The 26374-nt window shown below is 42.3% G+C and overlaps 1 protein-coding gene across 3 annotated transcripts in view; it reads right to left on the bottom strand.

Annotated features, from left to right (window-relative positions):
• Nucleotides 1-10096: 10096 nt before the first annotated feature.
• Nucleotides 10097-26374, bottom strand: part of ADNP (activity dependent neuroprotector homeobox) — a 69234-nt gene continuing 52956 nt past the window's right edge. For all 3 annotated transcript variants that reach the window (XM_073580606.1, XM_073580605.1, XM_073580607.1), the window contains exons 3-5: nt 24405-24521; nt 22132-22224; nt 10097-14554 (exon numbers count right to left, since the gene is read on the bottom strand). In XM_073580606.1, coding sequence (XP_073436707.1) covers nt 11489-14554; nt 22132-22224; nt 24405-24512 — 3267 coding nt within the window. In that variant the 5' untranslated portion in view covers nt 24513-24521 and the 3' untranslated portion in view covers nt 10097-11488. The remainder of the gene's footprint in view (nt 14555-22131; nt 22225-24404; nt 24522-26374) is intronic.

Here is a 26374-nt window from a genome sequence, read left to right on the forward strand (position 1 = left end):
AAGTTCCACGCCGTCAAGTGTAAGTTGTCCACTTGAGGGTGGAAGAAAGGGCCTTGGGAGAGTAGGTCGGGGTTTGGGGGGAGAACCCAAGGGTCTGTCACTGACATAATTCGTAGCCACGAGAACCACGGTCTCTTGGGCCAGAATGGTGCTATCAGGATTACGCTCGCCTTTTCCTCTCTGATTTTCTGAATCACTTGTGGCAGGAGAATCAATGGAGGGAAGGCGTATGCCAGCTTGAATCTCCATGGGGCCTGAAGGGCATCCAGTATGTCTGGGTGATCTGCTGGAGACAGGGAAGCAAAGGTCTTTGTTTGTCTGTTTTCTCTTGTGGCAAAGAGGTCCACTTGAGGATGCCCCCATAGAGCCACTATGTTCTGGAAGATTTGGTGATTGAGGCACCACTCCCCTTGCCGAAGTGTGTGTCGGCTTAAGAAATCTGCTTCTTGATTGTCCTCTCCTCTGATATGAAGAGCTGAGAGGGACAACAAATTGCTTTCGGCTAAGTCTAAGATTCTTGCCGCAGAAGACATCAGAGTCTCTGATCGAGTACCTCCTTGTCTGTTTATGTAGGCCACTGTGGTGGTGTTGTCCGACAGGATCCTGACATGTTTCTGTTGGAGCTGTGGAAGGAAATAATGTAGAGCATAGTATACTGCTGTCAGTTCTTTTAAATTAGACGAGTATTCTCTTTCCTCTCTATTCCATCTTCCTTGACAAAAGCTATTCCCCATATGGGCTCCCCAGCCTTGGGGGCTAGCGTCGGTGGTCAGGATACTAGATGGTACTATGACCCATGGGACTCCTGAGGATAGATGGTCATCCTCTAGCCACCATTCCAGAGAAGTCAAGACCTCCTGCGTTAGAGTTATCTTACTCTCGAGGTGACCACCATGTCGCCTCTCCTCCTGGACGATCTGATGCTGGAGTGTGCGGACATGATAATGGGCCCACCGGACTGCAGGGGCACAGGAATCTAGCGACCCCAATAGCAACATTGCCCCTCTCAGAGACATGCGTGGTCTATCTATGGCTGCCTCTACTTTTTCTTTTGTTAGTGCAATCTTTACCTGCGGAAGTAGACATTTCTGGGTTATGGAGTTCAATTGGAACCCCAAAAACATCTGGAGGGATTGCGGAACGAGCCTGGACTTCTGTATATTGATGATCCAGCCTAGGTCCTGCAAGGATGAGATTGCATCAGCCACTCTTTCGGTACATTGGGTATCCGAGTTCCCGATTATTAGGAAGTCGTCTAAGTAAGGTACGATTACAGTATCTTTTTGACGAATATAGGCCATCACCTCTGCCATCACCTTGGTGAAGATTCTTGGCGCTGTTGAGAGGCCGAAAGGCATGGCTGTGTATTGAAAATGACGGACCTTGCCATCGAATACCACTGCGACCCTTAGATATTTTTGGTATCTATTATGGATAGGAAGATGATAATAAGCATCCTTTAAGTCAATCCCCGCCATCACACAATTTGGAAAGAGAAGCTTTATGGTGGATCTGATTGATTCCATCTTAAACTTATAATTTTTAATAAACGTATTAAGCTTCCTTAAATTAATAATTGTTCTAAATGTACCATCTGGTTTGGAAATTAAAAATAAGGGAGAGTAGAACCCTCTACCTTCCTGTTCCTCTGGGACCTCTACTAAAACCCCTTTGCATAGTAGGCTCCGAATCTCTTCTTCGAGGGCCTTTTGTTGGGCCATAGAGTTAAGGCGGGTTAGGACAAAGAAATCATAAGGATTTTGAAGGAATTCTATTTTCATTCCTTCTTTAATAATACTCAAGATCCATGGGTTTGAGGATATTTGTTCCCATTTTGGATAAAAGAACCGTAATCTACCCCCTACAGGTGGGTCTGACTCCTTAATTTCTATTTTCCCTTCGGAACGTTGGACCCCTGAACATGGTACCCTTTTGTTTCTCTTCTTTTGTGGCCCATCTATTTGGCCTTTCCATTTGCCTCCTTCTTCCAAACGGTCGCCTCTTAAAGGTTCTCCTATAGAAAGGGATAGAAGAGTCAGGGAACGCCTTCTTCTTTTCCTTTGGCGAGTATCTCGTCTAGGGCCTTCCCGAAGAGAAACTCACCCTCACACGGGGTTGCACAGATCTTAGCCTTTGATTGCGCGTCCCCCTTCCAGCTCTTCATCCACAACGCCCTTCTGGCGTTGTTCACTAGAGCTGCTGATCTTGCTGCCAGCCGTAGTGTCTGCCGACGCATCAGCCATAAAGGCAGCTGCCCCCCTTATCAATGGGATAGCGGTCCTTAATTTTTCTCTGGACACCTTTTGCTCTATTTGTTGATCCAGCTGGTCCAACCACACGACCATGGATCTAGTGGTGCATGTGCTGGCTACCGCTGGCTTAAATATACCCGTGGTAGACTCCCAAGACCTCTTCAATGATGATTCCGCCTTGCTGTCTAACGGGTCTGCCAACAAGCCTGCGTCCTCTACTGGAATAGACGATTGTCTCGAAGTAGAGGATATCACGGCATCCACTTTTGGCACTTTGGTCCATTTTAATAGTTCCTCATTGCTGAAAGGATACTTTCTTTTTGAGGCTGATGGGAGAAAACTTCTTTGGTCATTTTTTTCCCATTCCCTCTTTATTAGGGCCTTAATTGCCGGTATTACCGGGAACGCTCTCCTTTTCTTTTCCGCCAATCCCGCAAACATTATGTCCTGTGCGGTTTGGGCACCCCTTGGTTCCTCACACCCCATAGTGCTTCTCACCGACTTGACTAGGTTGTCCACACTGTCTAGGGGGAAACATGACTGTCCCTCCATGTCTGATGATGACGAGGATGTTAGTGAGGAGTCAGAGATTAACCCCCCTTCTTCCTCTGACTCTGAGCTGAGGGTTAACTGTTTCTTGCTGCCAGTCTCTGAGGGAGTTTTGGCGCGATTAATAGCCTGTATCTCCTCCCTGATTATAGCTCTAATGTCCTTTGTCGACAATGCGGTCCCTTGCTTTGTCTCTTTGGTGCACTGCTTACAGAGCTTCTTAGGGTAGGAGTCAGGGAGAGGTTCCGAGCATAGCGCACATTCTTTATGCTTGGATTTATCCTTTTTCTTGGTCTAGAAGGGGACACCAAGGCGGGGGGGTACGAGAGGTCAGCTTAGTATATGCTTTGCACACTCACCCAGTGAAGCCTTATATTACCGGATCAGATGGCTGAGACGTCCTAGGCCTTGATTCTCCTGCTTCATTCCTGCGGCCGGTGTTGCGGTCCCTGGTGGAGCTACCTCCTGCAGAATCCCCCGCTGGAGCGTGTGCTTCCGTTGGGGACAACATTGCTGCATCGGCGCTCAGCTGCGCTGCTGTTTAAATAACTCGCTCTTTTTTTTTTTTTTTTTCTTCCTGCCGTCCCCCGGAAGTTGCTCCTCCTCCCAGAGATCACCGCGCGCGTGCCCGACGCTCTCAGCCATCCCGCCCCGGAAGTTCAACCATTACTTCCGGGGGGGGGGGTCAGGAGACTGTGCGCCGGCCGGCTACCGCGCCGCTTCACCGCGCGGCCCTGCTCTCCATGCACCGCCACCGCCACTGGCGCCTCCATCCTCTCTCTTCTGCGCCACTGGCGCTCTTACCGCTCCCGGCAGCGGTGCGTCCCGGTGCCTGCCGACGCTCTCCTGGGTGAGACGGGGCGGCCCTCCCTGGACCCCGTCATCACCCTCCGCTCACCAGACGAGGGGGGAGCCGTCTAACGGAATCTCCCCCGACGCTGCCTCTGGACCGCAGCCCCTGCCGTTCCCAAGGAGACTGCACAGGCGGCATGCCTGGCCCAGGTATTCTTCCTGAAGGATATCGTGGCTCCGTTTGGAACAGGAAACCAAAACTGAGGAGGAAATGCGGACCGCCCCTTTTATCTTTCCTGTAGGGTTTCCTGTTCCAAATGGGGCGGATCCGATACCTCCAGTGGGTGCTGTCGTGGCGAAGGGTAAAAGGGAGATTTTTGAGCGTGAGGTAGATCAATGAGTGGAACAGGCTGCCACAAAAGGTGGCGAGTTCTACTTTAACCCCTTTCTGACATCAGATGTAATGTTTCGTCCACATGCCATGGGCCTATTGGACCATGGATGGAAAATTACATGTGAGGGTTGTGCGGGTAATCACCACCGGGTGTCAGCGGATTCTGACAGCTAACAGATTAGTTAGGATTAATACAGTTTAATTAAACTAGTGAGAAGTGTAAAGGAAACATTATAAAACTAGGGAGAAAAATACAGCAATAGGGTTTTAACAAAGGCAGATAAAAGTGTTTAAATAAGGTTATACTAACCTGATTTAGTTGTGTATACACATTTCAATCACTTGTGCATCCAGCGGCTGCAGGTCTAACCGGAAAAAACAAGGATTTGTTGATAATCTGTGCTGCTGGTATCACATACAATAAGTCTAAATCCAGACTGAAAGTACATGCATTTTTTCTTTATTTAGTCAATGCGTTTCAAAGTACCACAGACTTCTTCATCCAGACAAGAAAAGCAAAGCTTTTTTTGTCCAGATGAAGTCTGTGGTTTTTCTTGCCGTGATGAAGAAGTCAGTGCGTTTTTAAGTACCACAGACTAATAAAAATAACGCATGCAGATTATCCATAAACCATTCTTATCTGTAAAGTAAATGTTGGCTGACCAAGGTGAAATTGAACAATTCCTTATCAACTCAAGGGCCGACCAAAGTGTCAAAGTAAACAGTGTTCTACAAAGTCAATGCTCTGTCAATGGATTTAGGTAAACTATTCCCAACCATGTCACCATCCTCCGCTGTTACATATGCAATTATGTATATTTTTAATGAACTCATTAATTTTTTTTTTGTTCAGAAGTCACTTTTTTCATAAATATAGTGTAGAAAAGAATTCTGATTAATTTTACCCAAAATATGGTTTCACATGTCTTGCATTGATGACCTGAGTTCATGCTTATGTGGTGGAATCAAAGCTTAAGTTTGGGATCCTGAAAAAGGCAGCAAAAGCTGCTGTTTTAATATTGTCAAGAGCAGGTTTTGTCTGCAGAAAAAAAAAAAAAAAAAACACATAATGCAATGTGTGAACATAGCCTTAGTGTAATAGGAATAAATCCAGAAATTGCCAGGCTGAGACAAATTAAAACATGATTTCAAAAGTCACAGAGAAAACCAAAACAAACCCCATACAAAGTTTACATAAAATCTAAAGACTGGTGGTAATTAATAAACAAGGCCCAAATGAGATCATTTATTTTACAACCCTATTGTCAGCTGTTCTGATAAATCAGGTTTCTCATCAGTGTGCTCTGTTCTTTAGTGATATTTGTATGAGTGGCTTCACATACACACCTTATTCCATCCTGCAGAAGAGATTGCTACTGGTTAGTATAGAATAGTCCAAAAGTCATCTTATCTGATATATCTATTCTGCAGCAGCCGAACCTCATATTATAGCTCAGAGGCTACAAGCAATTAATAGGACAAATCTTGGTGTCGGACGTTCATGATGCAAGTCCAGATTGGCTCATGGGCTCCTGATCCAAACTTTTCCCCTATGAGCATATGTGATGAGTTTTGGGACAGAATATCAGCAGCCATTGTTCTGGGACCGTGAATGTTTACAAGTCTCCTTATGCTGTGAACCACTTCTGCAGCACTAGTGCCATGTATAAGAAAGTGTCCCCTTTGCTAGAGCCAGCAGGAGGGATCCTGTAGTCCTATATCATACTGTACAAACCTTTAATCAGCGCAGCACCTCGTGCTCATAGATGACAATATTTTATATAGAAGGATGCAGCAGATAACACTGACCTCTGCTGAGCATCCTCACTAATACAGGCTGATAACTATTCTTTCTATAGTTTTTCTGTAAGGCATACACATATTAAAAGCTGTAGGCCACAGGGATGCCACCAAGCAGGACAATACTGCAGATACTAACGGGACACGATAAAGGAACAAATTTAACTGTCCCAACAGTACAAACAGTAAGGATATGTTCACACATCGCATTTTTGATACAAAAAGACAGCATTTTACTATACCAATGTAAAGATTTCAGAAAGCTGCAGCCTATTTTTTTTCTTTGTCAAGTTGAAGCAATTCCATATCTGCACCATTTCAATTCACACTCAAGGCTCGTTCCGTTAACATGAGCAAATTTTCGGTCCAAGTACTGTCTGTGGATAAAATGCACAGCATCTGGACCAATATTACTCAATGAGGCAAGGTAGAAGTGTTTTTTTTCTAACCAGCACATGAAGAAATAAATTGCATCATGCTCAAGTTTATTTCGTAAATAAGATGAGATTCTCCAATTCAAGTCTATGGGTGTTGGGGGTGAAATCGGATGCCGTATGGAGCCACACTTTGATTATTAGGTATGCATTACAATTCTGTAACAGTAAACCGTAAATGGTCCTGTAAATTAATAGCTGCTGCAAAAAGAAAACTCACCCCATTTTTCTGAATGAAACTGAGCAATTTTTATACGGTCGTGTGACCCTACCCTTATGAAAGGGGAAAGAAAAAAAAAAGCACATCAAAAATGTGTTTTTAAAGCAGAATTTTTCCTTCTAAGAGACAAGAATTTGCTGCAGACATTCTGCATCAAAAACTTACATACCCCAATAGTATATTCAGCCAGAGCAGAATAAAAGTTTGTTCTTAGAACAGCTGCTGAGGAGTTTTACCTGAAACCTCGTACCAAAATTGCTGTAACCTGGCCATTTGCGGGACTTAGCAACGAAAACTAATGGCAGCAATGGCACGTAGTAAATGATTCATCAATAGGGATGGGCGGACGTGTGGAAGTTCGGTTTTGGTACTAGAACTATCTAGAACTATAAATGAACTTGAATCAGAACCCGAATCCCATAGAGGTCCATGGGAACCCAAACTTTGGTGTTGTGAAATGGTCTCTCTCGGAACTGCAAAATGGACTTCCACCAGAAGTGAGTGTTCGGCGTTCAGCACCGGGTATCCGGTACAAACCCCAAACTCTGCAGTTTGGATTCTTTCAGATCTATTCATGAATTCTTGTCACCAACTAGCACTCTGTGGATCTAACTCCTAAGACCTTCGGAGCTTGTATTTCTTTAAACATATTCACAAAAAAGATATCCAAACCCGATTTACTTTGGGGGCCAGTTTTAGGTAGGTTCTAAGACTTAAATTAGTTTTAGAACGCTGGATTCCTGCATGCCCTTACGACATGACTATCATACTTAATGAATTAGCCAGTCTTGACATAGGTAGGGCTTCCGTCGTATTCAGAGGGGTCAAATTGCTGAATTATCTGCAATGATAAATCGCTGCAAATATGGGGCAAGGGGAAAAAAAAAAACAAAAACAAAAAAAAAACAACTTTCCTCTAAGAGTTGAACCTCAAAATCCAGAGAAATTGGGTAGCAGAGGAACAAATGCAAAAAAATTTTGTTTGTAAAAGTACAAGTCATCAAACCTAGTGGCAGCAGTTTGTTGCTTGGAAGTATCAGAAGTTAAGATACCACACAACAACTCTGAAAAGGAAAGTTTCACTGGTTAGTAATACACTGTCTAATGTAACTATAGAAACAGGATGGACTGGTTTCCATGGTTACAGATGTTGGCAAGGCAAGGCAAGGCTTGGGGTATGTTCACACAGAGTGTACTTCAAAATTTGTACTGTGAAACCAAGCACCGAGTGCAATATCCCATCCCTACTTGTTTTCCCACCAAACGTCATCCTTCTCTTGCTCTGGTAAAGCCAGAGCTGTTAAAGAGGAGGTGGCGAGATGGATGCCAAAACTAGTAGGTGGGAAGGCGGACCCGAACTGTTTAGCCAAGCATTCACAGAGCTTCGTCTGATCATTTTGTGCAGACATACTCTCTTTAAAACAAAATACCAGAGTACATGGTTCATTGATACAGGAAAGGTTCTTCTGTTGCGGGTTTTAAATCCGTACTGTGGGGAAGGGAGGACGAGCAACATGTTATTTACTGAATCCACATCAAACCGCAATTTCCATGTGGCCCCAAATGTAAAATATACTATATACAGCAGGTGAAGTATTGACCATGTCACCAATTTTCTAATGTATTTCTAAAGGCATTACTGACATTGAAGAATTCTCACCGAATGTCAGTAAAAACCCATTCAAGCCACACTAAAGAAAATCAAACCAATGAGGTCATAAATTAATTTGTGCGCAATGAGAAATGACACAAAGAAAACGCACTGAACACAAGAAGAAAGAACAGTCCAAAAGCCATGTAAATGCATGACACCAGCTGGCATCTATTAGAAAGCAATCCTGACACTTTGTGAAAGGTATTAGCTGGTTCAACTGATGACCTATAAAAAGGTGTCATTACCAAGGTACCACCCAAGAAACATCTCATGTTGGGTAACACCAGTGAGCTGTCTCAAGACCTTTGCAGCCTTGTTGCAAAACATACTGATGGCATTAGTTGCAGAAGAATTTCTAAACTACTGAAGGTTCCAGTGAGCATTGTTGGGTCCCTAATGTGGAAGTGGAAAGAACATAATCTCACCATAAACTAGCTACAATCAGGTGCTCCCCACAAGATTTCAAACCAAGGAGTGAAAAGAATCAAAAAAGTTCTCCAAGAGCCAAGGACCACCTGTGGAGAGCTACAGAAAGACCAGGAATCAGCAGGAACCACTCTTTTAAAGAAAACAATAGGTAATACACTTCAACCTCCATGGCCTGTATGCACGCTCACCACACAAGAATCCATTGCTGAACGATAAGAATGTTCATGCGAGTTTACAGGTCGCTCATCATCATTTAGACAAGCCTGTGAAATACTGGGAAAATATAGTCTGGTCAGATGAGACCAAAAATGGAACTCTTTAGATGTCATAATACACACCATGTTTGAAGGCCAAAAGGCACTGGACAAATATACCAATAAATTCTTGATATAATACTGCTGACATCTACCAGGATGATGAGGATAAAACAGGGGTGGATATTTCAGCAAGATAATGATCTCAAACAGATCCAAGGAAACTCAATTGGTTTCAGAGGTAGAAAATAAAGCCGCAAGACAGGCCCTGCCAGTCACCTGACCTGAATTCAATAGAAAATGTATGGAAGGAACCAAGAGAGCATGCAAGAATGGACCAAAACCACACCTGAGCAATGCATGCTACTAGTTTCTCCATCCAGGAAGTACTTATCAAAACACGTTCACCTGTTTTGTTTTTTGGTGCGTATTACATGTGTCATTTGTCTACAGTACATGTTTAATATAGATGTGTTTTTGGTGACTAAAAATAGCAAAACAGATTTGCGTTTTTTTCTTTTTGCAATCTCATTGCTTTCTATGGGTAAAATCTACTGAAAGAATTGACATGCTGCAGATTTTAAAACACTGCTGTTCTCAAATTAAGTCAGGAGAAGAAAAAAAAAAGCCAAGCATGCGCACATGAGAGTTCTGAAATTTCATCGTTTTAGCTGGAACGGTAAAATGCAGCTTCTTTTTCGCCTGAAAAAACCCCCCACAATGTGTGAACATATCCTTTCTTAATTTGCAGGCCTGCAAATGTTTATTGGTACTGTGTAACTTTTGCTGAGTGTCAAGTCTAGTAACCACCACCAATGCAACCTATAGATCAGCAGCCATAAATGCAATATTGAATGGTTACTTTAAAGGGAAACGGTCATAACAAAAAAAAAATGCAATTAACCTGCAGATATGGGGTTAATCTGTTGGAAGGAAATGAACAGTATCCCTCCCCCCTGGCTACAGTGAGCAGCTGGAACCACACCCCAGCACTGACTGACAGCCAGCTAAGCACCGGATCCCTGCCGGGGCCACCACTCACTATATACGGAGCGGTGATAAAGGCGTCACGACTTCAATGACTGGAGGCTGTCAGGAGAAATAAAGTAAATTTCCTCCCGGTAGCCGTGCCTTCAGTGCGGCAGCCACACAGCTTCACAAAGCTATTAACCTGCAGACTAACCCCATGTCCTCAGATTATTAGTGTTTTTGGACATGGCAGATTCCCTTTAACGTAATATGCAAATATACATCTATAGAAGTGGACGTAAAGATTGTCATCACCCTAGTACATATATCCACAGAACCAAGCCAAAGATTGACATTAAGCACAATACAGCTTTTTATTTAGATGCTTAAATGAATACAAAGGGAAAGAAAGATCACAAAATACTACTACAACAGTGTGCCAAATAGTAGATGGAATAAATGAACATCACTAGGTGGGCAACTAAATATACTAATAACGAAAATACGGCATTGTGTTTTCTGTCTTGATACTTTAAACACAATACATATTATACAGACCTCTACCTTTAGAAAGGTATCAGAATATGTCAACTAGCAAACATTGTGTGTGGATTTTTTATTTTTCTTCTTTGCAATGGAACTCCCTATTTTAAATCGTGCTTACAGACAGGGCAAGCGGCCATTCTGAGAAATGATCCAGCACCCTGGCTATACCATCATTGGGGTCCATTTATCATCATTGTGACATTACCTGCCTGCCAAGAAAAAAAAAGGCTTGGCTTCACTCCTTTCCCAAACGTTCGCTCTGCTGAATGGTCGCCGCAGCAGGATGCTAGCACCGTGGACACTATTATAAAGTTACCTCTCTTCCAGGATATTAGGTTTTCCATCAGCTCAATTTTTCAGGGTTTGGGGGCAGCAAACAAAGTATTGATTACAATAGTCCAGATATATTTTATATGACCGTATCCATCTTCAGATTGTACAGATTATGTGCAAAAACCAAAGTTCTTTGAAAATTCTTAAGTGTTTTTTTTTTCCATATTTTTTCCTCTTTTTGTTTAACTATTGCAGTTTCAAGCCTTTTGCTAAGTAAACTAGATACAGCGTTAATTACACAGCAGGCCATCACTAAATTAGAAAAAAAATCTATAGTGGGTACACAAGAACAATTTGATAAGTCACTTTGAAGAAGTCTAAAATACTGTACAAATATACATTTTGCCTATTCAGAATGATTACATTGACAAGGGTAGTGAGGGAAGAAAAAAAAAAAAAATTAGTATCCCAAAAACCTATACACAGTGAGCCACAAAATTTTGAATAACCTGCAGAGGGAGTCCTGTAGTTTAGAGGATGGAAACCTTGCGCTCTGTGAGGTTTGCCAGGTTTCTCTGCATCAAGTCATTTTTTTTTCTTTTCTTTTTTTTAAAGTTTTCTTTTTTTGTAAGAGAAAAAAAATAGAAAAATAACACAAACTAATAATGATCATGAAAAACTCAAAGGAAAAAAAATGCAGATAAAACATCTGAGCATTTTGTATCATCCAATGTTGCGCGTCACATCGGTATGTGCCAAATGCAGGAGGACATAAAGAGCCATCGAAACCAAAGAGTGGATAACCCAGCGTCCAACATCGTCACCGTGCAGTAAACAGTACGCTGGGGTAGCTTATCAGTTCTGCTGTAATGAAAATATCAGCTACGAGGCTGTACACACAAGTGGTATCTAAAAGTTTAACCTATACTTGTTGGCTACTGAGTCCTACTCCTTGTATACTGTTGTGCATTTTATCTGTAACAGTCACGTTAAAGTGATCTTTATCTTCTCGGTCGTTTGTGCTAGTCTGCCATTCCATTGGTTTCTCAAGCAAATTTTCCTCTTTCACGGACATGTTAGGTAACAAGAGAGACTTCTCTTTAGACCAGAATTCATCGGATTTGTCATTAGAGTTTGTTTTGCACTTGACTTCCTCCTCGTCGCCCTCAACTAAATTATCTTTTTCAATATCTTGGCCGTTTTCAGGATCTTTACTGTGGTTGGAATCATTCATCTGAATTCCCTGCTTCACTTCCAGATTGCTGTCCTCAAAGTCCAACTTGGATTTCATGGGCTCCCTCTCTGGGATTGTGATCTTTTTCTCCGGCACAGGGGAATCTTCCAATTCTCCGTCGTTGTCAGAGCTGTCCAAAACGATTGCATTAGAGTGGTCGATCGCCTTTGATGGAGTGTCAACACTTTGGTTTTCTAGCGCTTTGACAGGTTGCTCTGAAAGACTTGTGTTGTGTTCCGAATTCGTGGACTTAACATCCTTCTCGGGGGTTTGCTCAACACCACTTTCGTTCGAATCCTCTGCTGCATTTTCAGATGCATCGGACGAGCTGGACTCGTTTAATTTCTTCTTCTCTATTGTTTTACTCGCATTAGGGGCAGACTGACTTTCGTCGATGTTTTCAAACTTCCATTCATCACCAAAGTCCATCTCGTGTTTGACTTTATTCAGCTCCCTCATGTTGAAGCCCAGCAAAACATTGAGCGTGTATCTTTCACAATCTCTGGTGCACTTTTTTCTTTTATTACTGAAATGGTTAGAAATATCATTCTTCCATAACCACAAACTGGCTGCCAACTTTTCAATTTCTCGTCTGCTCGCATAGGGCTGCATATTGAAGTATTTTGTAAGGAATGTCTTTCTGGCTTCATAGGAGTCATCTTCGTGGCCCCTGGGGTCCAGAGCCAAGACCACTGGCTCTTCAGGCTTATCATCTAAAATAATTGGGGCATCTGGGTCGTCATCAGGTCTTCTCCTTTTGGCAAAAGATAAATCAATAAAGTCATTGGAACGTTTCATTGGTATTGGTTGAGATGGGTTGATTTTGATGATACCACCAGTCTTCTCTTGCCCGTTCTGGGTTTTGCCTACTCCTCTGCAATGTACGAGATGCAGCGTAATAGTTGAAGCTGTCATGTTACTCGTGTACACTCCTAGACAATGGATGCATTTGTAGGTGAGCTTTTTCTCAACAGGATGGACGGTCTGGATGACTTGATGTCTTTCCCTCAAATGATGGGCAAGGGCATCAGAAATAGGACCCTTCAAGATGGAAAAGCAGAGAGGACAAAGGGTTTTGCCTACATCTTTCTTGTACGGCACAGCAGTCTGTGGTACATTTTTGATGGGTGGTTCCACCTTCTCCACTGTCTTTGCTTGCGTTTTTGGAGTAGGAGGAGGAGTAGCTGGTTGGTTCTGGGCATGGTAAGCTACAGATTCAGCCGGGGCATCCCTTAGGTTGTACGTCGTGACCAGTAAGTGGATATTGGTGTGGCTTCCTTGTTGTAATGTCAAGTCGAATGTCAAAGTGGAATCAGTTTTTGGCGCCATTTCTTCATCTGCATGAACCATTCTCATGTGGGCTGCCATTTTCTCAACGTCGTTGAAAGTTGATCGACAGTAAGGACAGGAGAGGCCATGGATCAACATGTGGTTTAGCAATGTGTCAGTTGGCAAGTATCTGTTACAGTATAGACATTTGCTTGTGAAGTTATGTATTTTCATTATGTAGTTTGCCACCGCTGGGACTTTTTCAGCTTTGTGCTCCTTTTCAAAGTGAATGCTGTACACATTTTCTGGAAATAACTCGTTGCAAATTGTACATATCTTCCATTTTTGGGTAGAGGAAGGGTTGGCGGCTGCTGCAGCAGCGGCGGCCGCCGCAGCAACAGCAGCAGCGGTGGGTTTTGCACCAGGCTGAATCAGGCCACGAGATGGAATATGGGTTGGCGTCATGGAAGCTGGTTTAAGGTGGCCACCTGAAAGGCTGGAGTTTCCAGACTGAAGAGAGTACCTTAAAGGAGCTTGCGATCTTTGCTCATTACTAAGAGAGTAAGATCTCACGTTACCACCAGGAAGCATCTGCTTCATTGACTGGGATTGCTGAGGGATCGAAACGGGGGCATTACCACCCATTCCTAATCTCATCTGTGGCCCAACAGGATACCCTGAAGACAATCCTTTCACCCCATAGTTATTCTGCTGCATATGGACGTTGGACATCATGTTAGGATTCATTGAAGGCTTTGGTATTGAAAGTCTGTTCACCATTTGTTGAGAAGGAAGAGTTCTGACATTTCCTGGGGACATTGGACCCATTCTTGGTGGAATGCCCATGGGTTTTTTATCTTGTGGCTTTGGAGCTATCAGCATCAATGGCTTTGATCTAGGAACGACCACATTTGTATGTCCTATCATTGCTGTCACTTGGTACCCAATTCGCTCATGGTCTTCAATTACATGCTGAACTAAGGTTTCGTATGTCTTAGGCATAAACAGGCATCGCTTGCAATGAATGCTGCAGTCATTGCTTGGGCTTGCCCCTATAGGCATGGCGCCATTCAGTGATTTGTCACTGGCTTTTGCAATGTATGGGGCCGCGACGTGCTGGAAGTGTTCCCTGTATATGTGTTTTCTCACCACATCATAGAGAGGATCTCTGTAAGTGCACTTTTTACAATAATAAACCGCTTGCTCCACGCTGTCGGCCTGCTTAGGTTTAAGGCTGTCGAACTTTGCTTTATCTTTAAAAGCGCTGATGACTGGGCTGGGCTGAGGGTTGTTTGGTGCGTGGAATACCTTAATGTGCATTTCCAAAGTCTTTCTGTTTCCATTGTAGGTACAGTATGGACAGTTCAGAAGGATCCGATTCTCAAAGTCTTCATTGTGGACGTTTCGAAAGTGACTTTTGTAAGCAGAAAAAAACTTGGACGAGAACGGACACTGGCTGCAGCAGAACTGTTTAGTTCTGTAGTCCTATAAGAAAAGAGAAAAAGTTTTCAGCACGATTACATCCAGCTCATTCACAATATAAATACATTTATAATTAAAACATATATATACATATACATATATATATATATATATATATATATACACACACACACATACATACATATATACACATACATACATATATATACACACACACACACACACATACATACATACACACACACAAACACACGCAGCTGTGGCCAAAAGTATTGACACCCCTGCAATTTTGTCAGATAATACACTTTCTTCCTGAAAATGATTGCAAACACAAATTCTTTGGTATAATCTTCATTTAATTTGTCTTAAATAAAAAAAAAAAACACAAAAAGAATTGTCTTAAAGCCAAATTGGATATAATTCCACACCAAACATAAAAAAAAGAGGGTGGACAAAAGTATTGGCACTGTTCGAAAAATCATGTGATGCTTCTCTAATTTGTGTAATTAACAGCACCTGTAACTTATCTGTGGCACCTAACAGGTGTTGGCAATAACTAAATCACACTTGCAGCCAGTTGACATGGATTAAAGTTGACTCAACCTCTGTCCTGTGTCCTTTTGTGTACCACTTTGAGCATGGAGAAAAGAAAGAAGACCAAAGAACTGTCTGAGGACTTGAGAAACCAAATTGTGAGGAAGCATGAGCAATCTCAAGGCCACAAGTCCATCTCCAAAGACCTGAATGTTCCTGTGTCTACCGTGTGCAGTAAACATATGCAAGACACAAGCCGCGGAGACACCATCACATGTTTCTCAACGCAAGCAATGACTAGCCAGGTCTTTCCCCGGGAGGGAACAACCACGGGAAGGGCAGTCTCCAATGAAGGAAACCACCATTGTCAAAACATGGCATCCATCCACAGACAGCTGTTTCGGGGTATTGCCCCTCATCAGTGTGGAGTAGGAAACTGGCCAGCAGGAGCAATGCCTAGTAGAAGACTGTGAAAAACCGTGCGCAGTGTCATCAAGAAGTTTAAAGCCCATGGCACTGTGGCTAACCTCCCTAGATGTGGACGGAAAAGAAAAATTGACAAGAGATTTCAACGCAAGATTGTGCGGATGTTGGATAAACAACCTCGACTAACATCCAAACAAGTTCAATCTGCCCTGCAGTCCGAGGGTACAACAGTGTCAACTCGTACTATCCGTTGGCGTCTGAATGAAAAGGGACTGTATGGTAGGAGACCCAGGAAGACCCCACTTCTTACCCCGAGACATAAAAAAGCCAGGCTGGAGTTTGCCAAAACTTACCTGAAAAAGCCTAAAACGTTTTGGAAGAATGTTCTCTGGTCAGATGAGACAAAAGTAGAGCTTTTTGGGCAAAAGCATCAACATTAAGTTTACAGGAGAAAAAAAAGAGGCATTCAAAGAAAAGAACACTGTCCCTACAGTCAAACATGGCGGAGGTTCCCTGATGTTTTGGGTTTGCTTTGCTGCCTCTGGCACTGGACTGCTTGACTGTGTGCATGGCATTATGAAGTCTGAAGACTACCAACAAATTTTGCAGCATAATGTAGGGCCCAGTGTGAGAAAGCTGGGTCTCCCTCTGAGGTCATGGGTCTTCCAGCAGGACAATGACCCAAAACACACTTCAAAAAGCACTAGAAAATGGTTTGAGAGAAAGCACTGGAGACTTCTAAGGTGGCCAGCAATGAGTCCAGACCTGAATCCCATAGAACACCTGTGGAGAGATCTAAAAATGGCAGTTTGGAGAAAGCACCCTTCAAATATCAGGGACCTGGAGCAGTTTGCCAAAGAAGAATAGTCTAAAATTCCAGCAGAGCATTGTAAGAAACTCATTGATGGTTACCGGCTACTGGCTAAAGGTTGTGCAAACAAGTATTAGGCTGAGGGTGCCAATACTTTTGTGTGGCCCATTTTTGGAGTTTTGTGTGAAATGATCAATGTTTTGCTTCATTCTCTTTTGTGTTTTTTCATTTAACACAAATTAAATGAAGATAATACCAAAGAATTTGTGTTTGCAATCATTTTCAGGAAGAAACCGAGTATTATCTGACAAAATTGCAGGGGTGTCAATACTTTTGTCCACAACTGTACACACATTATAATATATATATATATATATATATATATATATATATATATATATATATATATATATATATACACACATACATACACACACACACACACAGTACAGACCAAAAGTTTGGACGCACCTCATTCAAAGAGTTCATTACTTTCATGACTATGAAAATAGTAGATTAACTCTGAAGGCATCAAAACTATGAATTAACACATGTGGAATTATGTAATTAACAAAAAAGTGTGAAACAACTGAAAATACTGTATGTCTTATATTCTAGGTTCTCCAAAGTAGCCACCTTTTGCATTGATTACTGCTTTGCACACTCTTGGCATTCTCTTGATGAGCGTCAAGAGGTAGTCACCGGAAATGGTTTTCACTTCACAGGTGTGCCCTGTCAGATTTAATAAGTGGGATTTCTTGCCTTATAAATGGGGTTGGGACCATTAGTTGTGTTGTGCAGAAGTCTGGTGTATACACAGCTGACAGTCCTACTGAATAGACTGTTAGAATTTGTAATATGGCAAGAAAAAAAGAAGCTAAGTAAAGAAAAACGAGTGGCCATCATTATTTTAAGAAATGAAGGTCAGTCAGATGGAAAAATTGAGAAAACTTTTGAAAGTGTCCCCAAGTGCAGTGGCAAAAACCATCAAGCGCTACAAAGAAACTGGCTCACATGAGGACCGCCCCATGAAAGGAAGACCAAGAGTCACCTCTGCTGCGGAGGATAAGTTCATCCGAGTCACCAGCCTCAGAAATCGCAGGTTAACAGCAGCTCAGATTAGAGACCAGGTCAATGCCACACAGCGTTCTAGCAGCAGACACATCTCTACAATAACAGTTAAGAGGAGACTTTGTGCAGAAGGCCTTCATGGTAAAATAGCTGCTAGGAAACCACTGCTAAGGACAGGCAACAAGCAGAAGAGACTTGTTTGGGCTAAAGAACACAAGGAATGGACATTACACCAGTGGAAATCTGTGCTTTGGTCTGATGAGTCCAAATTTGAGATCTTAGGTTCCAACCACCGTGTCTTTGTGCGACGCAGAAAAGGTGAATGGATGGACTCTACATGCCTGGTTCCCACCGTGAAGCATGGAGGAGGTGGTGTGATGGTGCTTTGCTGGTGACACTTTTGGGGATTTATTCAAAATTGAAGGCATACTGAACCAGCATGGCTACCACAGCATCTTGCAGCGGCATGCTATTCCATCCGGTTTGCGTTTAGTTGGACCATCATTTATTTTTCAACAGGACAATGACCACTAACACCTCCAGGCTGTGTAAGGGCTACTTGACCAAGAAGGAGAGTGATGGAGTGCTACTCCAGATGACCTGGCCTCAACAGTCACCAGACCTGAACCCAATCGAGATTAACAAAAAAGTGTCAAACATATAATTCCACATGTGTTAATTCATAGTTTTGATGCCTTCAGAGTGAATCTACAATTCTCATAGTCATGAAAATAAGAAAACTCTTTGAATGAGGTGTGTCCAAACTTTTGGTCTGTAATATATATATTATATATATCTGCTGAAAATAAACTTAAGAAAAGGTGTGTTGGCACTTATTTGCCTTATAAAATTAAGATATATAATAAAGTAACGCTTAGAATTAAAACACACTTAGACAGCAGCTCACTTTGTAAGGAGTATTTTCTGGAAAGAGACAGCTCACAGCTTTTGATAAGGAAATTGTAAATAAAAGTAGGCCACTCTTAATTCATGACAATTCCTTTATAGGTTTACTAGATGGAGGCCCGATGCTATCGCATTGGGAGGGGGGTAATGTCACGATGGGGGCAGGCTTTGTGGCATTGAGAATCTTCCCCCCCCCCCCCCATGTGCTCACCCACCTATCCACGCTCTCTTTTCCCATGTGCTGACTTCTCCCGTCTGTGCTCTCTTCTTTGACCTGTCTACCCCATGTGTGATCCCCCTTGTCTGCTGTCTCTTTCCTGTGCTGTGTTCGCCCTCATGTGCTGTCCCATTTGAGCTGTCTCCCCACTGTGCTCTGTCTCTCTCACCCCTGTGTTTGACCGTGTACAGAACATACCACAGCTCCTGGGCAGGGGAGGAAGCAAAAGACAATACTGACATTGGATACATTTTGTGAGGTAAAATAATGTTTAAAAAAGGTCAGTGAAATATTTTACCTCACAAAATGAATCCTCTGCGATCCCCTGCTGTAATGTCAGTGTTGTTTTTTGCTTCCTCCCCTGCCCAGGAGATGTGGTATGCTCCTTACACGGTCAGACACAATTTTTAAAATGAACTTTCGTTCGTGGGAAAACCCCTTTAATGTGACTGGTTTTCTCTGCTTGTAGACATGTTGCGCATCTGCCACCGGGATCAGCTGAATGATTCACTGCGCCTGTGTGGAATTCGCGCAGGCGCAGTGCAAAGGTGTCCTGCTGGTGGTACCGCAAGTGAGAGAGTGCGTGAGAGTGTGTAAGTGTGTGTGGTGCGACAGTGTTCTGCTGGTCATACCGCGCAATAGGTTGGTACCAGCAGAAGTTTCCATATTGAGACACCCATCACTTGGGTGTCCCAATATGGTGGTCGGTGAACTTCCTCCGCTTGGAATTCTGGGATAAGGTGACATCTGGACAGAACAGGAAATGAAAACATTACAAGGCAATTATATAAACAGATGCTGCCTTACAATATATCAGAGTTTAGCCCTGTCTCAAAGAAGGAGCAACAGCACAGCGCCATACACTGGATAGTGCCTGTTGCAGAGAACTTTTGCTCATTTCCTATTCAGTATCATAAGACTGGACAACCCCTTAGAAGGGACGGTCAGCACAGAGTAACCGTTAAACCCAAGTATAGACGCTTTGTGCACCAGAGCCAATCATTAAATACACCTTTCCGCCTGCTTCTTTTCCATCTATCGCTATTCCCAACCCCTTATTCTTTGATTGACAGCTCTTGCTTCACAGAGCCAGAGAAGAGTGAAGGTAGTTGGAAACTGAGCAGGTAGGAAGGTGTATTTAACCCCTTCACCACAAATTATGTACATTTACGTCATATGTCGTGTCCCTGCCTTTCCCAGCAGATGACGGCTGATTTAATCAGCCATTGTGTGCCTAACACCCAGAGCTTAGCCATCAGTTGTTAACCTGTTAAATGCCACTGTCAATCTCTGACAGTGCCATTTAACAAGCGCTCATCGGCACGCCTGTGATATGATCACAGGGTGCAAATAGGTTGCCATGACAGTCTAGGACCTACTGAAGACCCGAGCTTGTCATGACGATTCTCCTGTGAAAGCCAGCCCATGACTGGCGTTCATAGGAGATCGTGATTTTCACTACACATTGCAGTGCGCACTGCTATGTGTTGCACAAGCGATCAGACTAATGCAGCTTCAAGCACCCTAAGGGGACTATTAAATACAGTGTTAAAAATTACACAAAAGTTCACCATCCCTTTTTGTCCTATTAAAAATATAACAATTTGGGAGGTTGGGGGGAACCCACAGATTTTTTTTGTATTGCTGCGTTTGTAAGAGTACGATTTATCAAAGTATAAAGTAAATTGATTTGACCAGTAAATAATGTAATGAAAAAAAAATAAAAAAATCAAACCACCAGAATTAAAAATTTTTCGCTACCGCAATAAGAGGTGATCAAAACATTGTATCTACCCCCCAAAGTGGTAGGGAGAATAAAATAATCCTTCATAAAGCTCCATATTGCAAAAATGAATTTTTTTTTTTTCACTAAAAAAAGAAAACAAAAGACAAAACAACTGTTTGGCATCTGCATAAACGTACTGACCTGGAAAATCATACTACTGGGGTTAGTTGTACTGAATAATGATCATCACAAATGAAAAATTACAAAATTTAAAAAAATGTGCATTTTTTTTTTTGCAATTTCAACCCCCCTCACCCCATTCTCCAGTGCACCACATGATAAAATGAATGGCTTAATTCAAAAGTGCAACTCCTCCTGCAAAAAAATAAGCCCTCATGTGGACAGAAAATAAAGCTAAGGCTCTTGAAAGAAGGGAGAGGAAACTGAAAATGACAGTAGCGAGAAGAGGCTAAATAGGCCACGCCATAATGCACGAGTGTCTGCATTTGGTTTAAACAATAGTTCTGTGCTGACACCCCCTTTAACCCCTTCATGACCCCGCCTAATTTGACCTTAATGACCAGGCCATTTTTTGCAATTCTGACCAGTGTCCCTTTTTGAGGTAATAACTCAGGAACACTCCAACGCCTCCTAGCGATTCCGAGATTGTTTTTTCGTGACATATTGGGCTTCATGTTAGTGGTAAATTGAGGTTGATAATTTTTGCGTTTGTGAAAAAAACGGAAATTTGGCGAAAATTTCGCGATTTTCAAATTTTGACTTTTTATTCTGTTAAACCAGAGAGTTATGTGACACAAAATAGTTAATAAATAACATTTCCCACGTGTCTACTTTACATCAGCACAATTTTGGAAACAAAATTTTTTTTTGTTAGGAAGTTATAAGGGTTAAAAGTTCACCAGCGATTTCTCTTTTTTATAACAAAATTTACAAAACCATTTTTTTAGGGACCACCTCACATTTGAAGTCACTTTGAGGGGTCTATCTGGCAGAAAATACCCAAAATTGACACCATTCTAAAAACTGCACCCCTCAAGCTCCTCAAAACTACATTCAAAAAGATTATTAACCCTTCAGGTGCTTCACAGGGACTAAAGCAACATGGATGGAAAAAAATGGACATTTTTCCAACTAAAATTTTCTTTTAGCATCAATTTTTTCATTTTTACATGGGTAACAGGATAAAATGGATCCTAAAATTTGTTGGGCAATTTCTCCTGAGTACACCGATACCTCATATGGGTCATAAACCACTGTTTGGGCGCACGGCAGGGCCCGGAAGGGAAGGAGCGCCATTTGACTTTTTGAATAGAACATTAGCTCCAATCGTTAGCGGACAGTCCCTGTGTGCCTAAACATTGGAGCTCCCCACAAATAACCCCATTTTGGAAACTAGACCCTGGAAAATAAATTGTGCATCCCAATATATTGAGGTACAGGCTCCGCCGCTTGAAATGTTATGCTAGAGTAATTTACACATTTGTGTGGCACAATTTGACGAGTTCACCATGGCGCAAAACTGAAAAAAAGCTGGATTTTTTTTTACGTAACCATAAGTTGTGCAAAAATGTTATCACCTCAAAGAGTAAAAAAAAAAAACACCCAAAAAAATCCTTTATGAATCAGGGGCCTAAGTTATATTTTTTATTTTAGTTTGGACTTCCACCACAAATGGTGAGGTCAAGGTGCACAGCTAATTACACGGGGGCCAAGAGGCACTACACAAACCATACACCTGCATGAGATTCACTTTATCGGGACCAGGATTTAGCTTTTGGATAAAAAAACAATACGCCCTTCTCACTTGACAGCAAGCAGAATGGTAAATGGAGACTTTTCAAAAAACTAATAATCCTAATAAATCTATTTATGCATGAGGGTGCTATTTTTTATTTTTCTACAAGTACCTGATTTTTAGTGAATGAGGGGTCCCAGAGTCCTACATCGTCCCATGACGTGTTCTTCACGTAGAAGTCATTGGGTTCAAATGGCTTAAATTCCTACAACAAAAACAGTATGTAAGAGGTGTATTTAAAGTGGGAAGAAACACATACAAGTCCATATTCAGTAAATTAAGTTACAATAAAACCCTTGATAGAATAAGTTTGTATTTTGGCACAACTTGTACCAGATGTATAGATCTAACATTGTCATTTTTACAGCAATGTTCTTAAAATATTTGGCTTCTTCCGCTATACACTTTGAACCTGACAAATCAACAACCATTTAATCGGCTGACACATTGTGGCAAGCTAAAAATTTTTTTTTTGACAAGCCATACAGTGCTGGTCACCATTATTGGCACCCCTTCATTTTTTTCATAGACTGTACAATATCTTGAGAAATAAATGGAAATGTACCAACATTCACATCAAGATTTAGTTTTAACTTGTGGTCCAAAGTAATACAACAATAAACATTCTTTAGGTCTAAAATCTCTTTGATAATTCTTAGATTTCATTATTCCTGTGATATATCAAGGCCTCCAGTACCAGACACAACAAAAAAAAAAAAAAAAAAAAAAACCCACAGCATTATGGATCCTCCGCCATGCTTAACTGTTGGTAGGATGCTCCTTTCCTTATAAGCTTCATTGCCTTATCTGTAAACAAACTGTTGCTTTGCATTGGCAAAAAGCTCTATTTTTGATCATCTGTACACAGTAGTTTCCCAGAAGGATTGTTGTTTTTCAAGGTACCCTTTAGCAAAAGACCAGTCCTTCCTTTTCATGCCTTTTCTTCAGCAATGGTTTCTTCCTTGACCTTCTCCCATTAAGCTCCGCTTGGTTTAGTGTGCAGCGTATGGTACTTGTTGAAACCATGACCCCAGACTGTTCCAGGTTGGCCTTCAGATGTTTGACTTTGTGTTTTTTCCACCATTCGCACCAACCTTTGAAGACATCTTGTCAATTTTCCTCTTTCCCCCACGCCCAGGGAGGGTCTTGACTGTTCTATGCTTGACAAACTTTTTATTAACATTGAACACTGTTGAAACTGGGATACCAAGGTCTTTTGAGATGAACTTATACCCTTTGGAAGTCTTACGTTTGCTAATAATAGCCGTTCTGATGTCATCAGGCAGCTACATTGCCTTCATCATTGTGAGAAAGGAACAGGGCCTACCATGTGACTTTACAAGTCATCATTCATTGGCCAATTCACGTCACATGGGCACCGACAATCACAGGTGATTCTCACTTGTGATTTACCATACGAGAGTCAAAATCTGCTTCCGTACTAATTTAATGTAAAGGGTGTCAATGCCAGTGTCACAGCAAGCTTTAGGTTTTTCTATTTTTCACTCCCATTTTGTTTTAAGTTACTGTTTATAATTTGCTCGTTTGTATTCAACACAAGTGCTCTATAAAAAAACAAAAAAAACCTCACTTAATTTTTTTCCTGGAGATATTCCACTTTATGTGCTTACACTTTATGGGTGCCAATAACGATGAGCAGGACGGTATACCAAAAGGAGATTTTTTTAAAATTGTATTTTTATAATTTAAAAGAACATCAATTATTTCTACAATAAAACACTGAGCCAGTGCAATGCAGAAGGTTTACTGCAGCACTTAGGGTATGTGCAGACGCTGCTGAATCCGCTTCAGATTAATCCGCACGGATTTTGAAAAAAACCGCAGGAAAAAACCGCAGGTCAAAAGACATGCGGATTATCTGCGGTTTAGCCTGCGGATTCACCATCCCCACAATGGTGGAGATAGGAACCCGCTGCGGATTCCGCAGAAAGAATTGACATGTCAATTCTTTCTGCGGTTTCAAAACCGCAGGAAATCCGTGCGGATTTTTCCGCACCGTCTACACTGCGGTTTTTGTTTACCATTCATTTGAATGGTACTGTACACCGCAGCTAAAACTGCTGCGGGTCCGCAGCGGCCAAAACCGCTGCGGAATCCGCAGTGTGTGCACATACCCTTACAGGGCAGATTCTGACCCCTCTTCAAGGCACAAGTAGTGTTCCATCAGTATTTGTAAGTGAAGACCAGGAATAGGAGCTAACAACACAAGCATGATGGATTGCACTCCTGTTTTAGGCTATACACTGAGTAAAATACCACCATGTGAATGTGGCCTTTCTGCTAGTGAAAGTCCATACAGATAATTTTGGGGCTATAAAAGCAAATAGGTCCATGCCCTGATAAAGCCAACTATATAACACTCACGTCTACATGGTCTTTGCAGTACTCCAGGCCAATATCACCCAATATCTTCTTCACCGTCTTCCTGGCTTTTCGTAAGCTTCCCAGATTATTTACCGGAAGCTGGAACATTATTACTGCCTGGAGAAATACAAAAAGGTGCTACATTTAATAAAATAAATGGATAAAATACATAAGAAAAAAAAAACCCATACAGCAGGGTAAGATTGGGAACATACCCAGTAGTAAAACCTGCCTGAATATGTCCACAAAACATAGATTTCAGCTGAATTCCTAAGCAAAACGTATAACATTGGGGTTGGAAGATGCATCTCCTAATATGATGGATATCCATTCTGAATTGTATGAGAAACACATCACTACAATTACACTAAACTGAATTTTTAATTTAAAGGCGTTTTTCAGGTTTCAGGAAACACTTAGTCCCTGGGGGTAGCTTGTTTTATATAAAACGGTACTTAAAAGTGAATCTGACAGATTGTTTTTGTTATGTAATCTGCGACCCTGATTCCAATGATGCGTCACTTACTGGGCTGCTTTGTCATTCTGTTACAATCACAGTTTCTCTGTTGCAGATCTAATATTATTATTATTAATAATTTTATTTCTATAGGCCGACATTTTCCGCAGCACTTTACATTTCAGATGGGATTTGTACAGACGATAGACATTACAGCATAACAATAATCACATAGATCATAACAGATACCAAGAGGAATTAGGGCCCTGCTCGCAAGCTTACAGTCTATGAGGAAAGAGGTAGACACGAAAGGTGGGTGGTAACAATTGCCTTCATTGTTCGGACCAGCCATAATGTTAAGTGTGTAACAGCACGGATGCAGCGGGCTAATAGATGCATAAAGCATGTGGGAACATGATGCGGGGAACCTGGTTATGGTAAAACTTTTTACTGTGACACACAGGGATAGTTAGGTTAATACGTTGAGGTGGTAGGCCAGTCTGAATAAATGCGTTTTTAGGGCACGCTTAAAATTGTAGGTATTGGGGACTAATTGTATTGACCTGGGAAGTGCATTCAAAAGAACTGGCGCAGCACGTGTATAGTCTTGTAGACGGGAGTCGGAGGTTCTGATTGAGGGTGCTAACCTCAGGTCATCAGCAGAACGGAGGGCATGGGTAGAGTGGTAGACTGAGACAAGGGAGGAGATGTAGGGTGGTGCTGAGCTGTGGAGTGCTTTGTGGGTGAGGGTAATAAGTTTGTACTGGATTCTGGAGTGGATGGGTAGCCAGTGTAATGACTGGCACAAGGTAGAGGCATCGGTGTAACGATTGGTGAGGAATATGATCCTGGCTGCAGCATTCAAGACAGATTGGAGGGGGGAGAGTTTGGTAAAGCCCCCGTTACACACTGCGATATCGCTAGCAATATCGCTGTAAAGTCACCGATTTTGTGACGTTGCAGCGATATTGCTAGCGATATCGCTGCATGTGATACTTACCTCCGACCGGCTCCCCCGCTGGTTATCGCTGATCGCGCGAGAAGCTCCTGGACCATTCCTCGTCGGCCGCTTCCTGCTGTGACGACGAGCGACGCGTGGAGCCAGGCGGGAGGACGCAGGATCGCCGCGTCTGACAGGTACGTAGCGATCCCCGTCCCCAGCGATGTCGCTAGTGAGATCTGCCTGTGTGGCAGCTCACTAGCGACCACCTAGCGATGCACCAGCGATCCTGACCGCGTCATATCGCTGGTCGGGATCGCTGGTGCATCGCTAGGTGTAACGGTACCCTTAGAGGGAGACAGATTAGAAGAGAGTTACAATAGTTCAGACAAGAATGAATAAGAGAAAGAGTAAGATTTTGCAGAGTCAAAACTAAGAAAAGGTCGAGTTCTAGAAATGCTTTTGAGGTGCAGATAACAAGAGCGAGCCAGTGATTGGATGTGGGGGGGCAAATGAAAGCTCGAAGTCAAGTATGACCCCAAGACAGCGGGCATGTTGCTGGGGAGTAATAGT

Source organism: Dendrobates tinctorius, unplaced genomic scaffold (genome assembly GCF_039654945.1).
Source record: "Dendrobates tinctorius isolate UK_male_01 unplaced genomic scaffold, ASM3965494v1 ptg000065l, whole genome shotgun sequence".
In the NCBI taxonomy this organism is placed as follows: Eukaryota; Metazoa; Chordata; class Amphibia; order Anura; family Dendrobatidae; genus Dendrobates; species Dendrobates tinctorius.